The sequence below is a fragment of the Merops nubicus genome, unplaced genomic scaffold, assembly GCF_000691845.1.
Source record: "Merops nubicus isolate BGI_N331 unplaced genomic scaffold, ASM69184v1 scaffold19443, whole genome shotgun sequence".
In the NCBI taxonomy this organism is placed as follows: domain Eukaryota; kingdom Metazoa; phylum Chordata; class Aves; order Coraciiformes; family Meropidae; genus Merops; species Merops nubicus.
Window position 1 is genome coordinate 9,829 of NW_008598460.1, and position 3,236 is coordinate 13,064.

The window sequence follows — 3,236 nt, forward strand, 5'->3', positions numbered from 1 at the left end:
TTAAGAGACCCTTTTAGCAAGGAACTATACTGCTTTCTTCATTATGACACAGTACTCCTCAGTCTTTTAAGTATACACAGAGGTTGTTTCAAAAATTGCATTTATGGCTGTTTTGAAATAAGGTATTAATAACATTCTGATTTTCTAGTCAGTATACGTAAAGGTTGGCAGGTCAGGTAACAGAGATTTGGATCTGTAAAGGTGTGTTATATTCAGTACAAGCACATATTTGAGGTTAGTCACATAAACACTCACACAGAACACTACTAAGAGTAAGAGCATTCTGGTTTATGTTCATGGTTCACTGACAGCCTTTAACGATCCCTGAATTGTTTTCTGCTTTAGCAACAAGAAAACAAAAATCCCTGTGAAGTATGGGAATGCCATTTTATGGCTAAGAATCTAAGAAACAAGACAAGGAGATCAGAGTGAAAAAAATTACCTCTCTCCCTAGCCAGCCTTGTAGGATCCTAGTTATAACTCTTCATAAAAATCTGAACTGACCCACACACTCTTCAGCCAATCAACCTTTTCAGTATAGTAGGTTTTGAAAAGGGCCAGCAATACTCATTGGGAACAGTACCATTAACATTGCATTCAAAAAAAGAAAACATGGGAAACCAAATTCTTGCTCTCCTACTCTGCTGATATGCTCTAGTATTAGCCAATGTATGGTAATACAAAAAGAGTCTTGTAGTGATGTAAAAGGCAATAAAGACATCTATAGAATAATGTTCATGTGCAGCCAAAATGAAGAAGATTCCAAAGAGATTCAGGACCCAGGACAAGGTGTGCAAGAAGTTCCAGCTCCTTGGCGTATCTAGGAGAAAAAGTGAATAACCTTGAATGTCCCACAGATCTGGGTCAGTACAAAATACAGGCCTAGTTTTTATACAGATTTTTCATCCATGTGATGAAGTTACTGTCTTCATCTGGAAATACTGTTTACATCCACAGGTCAAATAAACCAAACAACCAACCACACAAGTTACGTATGCCTACCATTTCCTCGTTTACAAATAAAGCTATTATGTATTTCTGGATTAACAGAGCATCTTCAAAGGGCTTAGGACCATGCAAGGCAGAATTCTCTGTTCAATCAACTTCTTTTAATGAAAGTTATGTCTTTTCCATGAAATAAGGAGAAAAAATTGTCATAAAGCACGTATACCTCTGTTATTGCAGTCATTTCATCACAGTGAACTCAAACTATTAATCTTAGCTTGCTATATAATGGATAAAAGCACACTTTGTGTTTACAGAAAAGTGTTACTGTTTTGTATATTCTCACTCATTTTGAGGTTTGGTATTTCAGCTTTACATAGTATACTAAATGTACAGCCACCTAGTTGAGTATTTTGCCTGACAGGGGTCAGTGGCAGATACCTAGGGAAGCGTACAGGAACAGACAACCATTAAGTATATTCCCTAGTGCACTCTCAATAACTAGCTAGAAAGCCTTTCTAATTTTCTTGTTTCTTGTGTTCTTTCAAATGTGCTCTATTCATCCTTCAAGCAATCTAGATGGTCCTGTTTCTTTCCTCTCTGTAAGAGAACTGTCACAAACCTGGGAAAGAGCACGCACAGCAATCTGAATTTTTATTTGTTTGCTTAGATCTCACACTCTGAACTTTTTGAGGTGTCCTGGTTTCAGCTGGAATAAAGCTCATTTTCTTCCTAGTAACTGGTCAAGTGCTGTTTCAGATTTATAATGTTGATAACACACTGATGTTTTTAGTTCTTGCTAAGCGGTGTTTATACTAAGTCAAGGACTTTCAGCTTCTCATACTGCCCCGCCAGCAGAGGCTGGAAGTGCACAAGAAGCTGGGAGCAGACACAGTCAGGACAGCTGACCCAAACTGGCCAAAGGAGTATTCCATACCATATGATATCATGTCCAGTATATAAGCTGGGGGGAGCTGACCAGTGGCACTGAGGCTTGGGGCTGGGATGGACATTGGTCAGTGGGTGGTGAGCAACTGTACTGCACATCACTCATTTTGTATATTCTATTATTATTACTTTCCCTTGTTTTTTCTGTCCTACTAAACTGCCTTTATCTCAGCCCACAAGGTTTTATTTTTTTCCTCTCAATTCTCTCCCCCTATCCCACTTTGGGCAAGAAGTGAGCGAGCAGCTGTGTGGTACTTAATTGCTAGCTAGGGATCAACCACAACAGGACATCAAGTAGCAGATAGGAAGACTTAAGGACATTTAAGCATTTACATGGTTGTACCCTCGGCTGACAGCAAGCAATACACATTCTTAACACTTAAGAACATTCAAGTATTCACACTGTACTTACATTCTGTGACAAAGAAGTTGAGCATGGTCAGGACAACAGTGTGGCCGCTGAACATGTAATCTCCACACGTATGTACTCCCGTGAGAGTCATTCCAAAGCCACTCCATATTGCAAATGCCCGTTGGAGTTTTGCCCAAACATTGCCATACAACTAAAAGACAGTGACAGGAACCTTCAGTGAGTTCTACATCCACTGCATGAACAGTATGTCCTTAAAGTTAGCTGTATAGTGCTATGTATGTTTAATATCATTTATCATGCTGGGTCTTTTATTAAAATGCAGTTCAGCACAGCTTTGGATTTTACTGGGGCACTGAGTCACATTAGTAACTACAATTACTAAATGTGTGCATCATACCTCTGACAAATACTGGAATTTAGAGTATTTTGTTGCAAGTGATTTACCTAGAGTCTGCCACCTTTTTTTGAATATATTCAATCTCCCAACATGCCACTGTCAAGCTTCCACTATATTCATCTCAGCATCTTCTAACTACAAGTTAGGATAAAACCATAAAATCCCATATTCTATGCAATTATCCCTTATTAGAAAAGGTGAAATAATAGTTTGGTTTTTCTTCCCCAAAACCATGCATCCAACAAGACAAATAAGTGATTACTCCACTTTCAGTCTTTCTTCATGAAGCCAGTATCTTAAGTGCACAGTTCTCTGATGTCTTCTCTCCAGTGTACATTGTGAAATATTCTGAACACCCTTCACCAAGCAATTATCTCCTCTCCAAAGTGACAAGTGCTTCTAAGACCCCTAAGGATCCTTGCCTGCATAATGGCAATTAATGAAGGTGCACAGAGGGGAACAGCTGAGAAACAACACTGTTCTCACAAATACACAACATTATGGTCACAAGAATCGTAATCATATCTTAAATAAAATGCAAAAAACAAAAACAAAACAAAAGGGAAAAAAAAA

At 38.5% G+C, this 3,236-nt stretch overlaps 1 protein-coding gene across 1 annotated transcript; it reads right to left on the reverse strand.

The window, feature by feature from the left end:
• Window positions 1-515: 515 nt before the first annotated feature.
• On the reverse strand, window positions 516-2,456 carry LOC103769821 (sphingomyelin synthase-related protein 1; the record flags this gene model as incomplete). Its single annotated transcript, XM_008937057.1, has 2 exons — window positions 516-820; window positions 2,306-2,456. Coding segments are annotated over 2 exons (456 nt in total), but the record flags the coding sequence as incomplete, so codon positions are not given.
• Window positions 2,457-3,236: the final 780 nt, after the last annotated feature.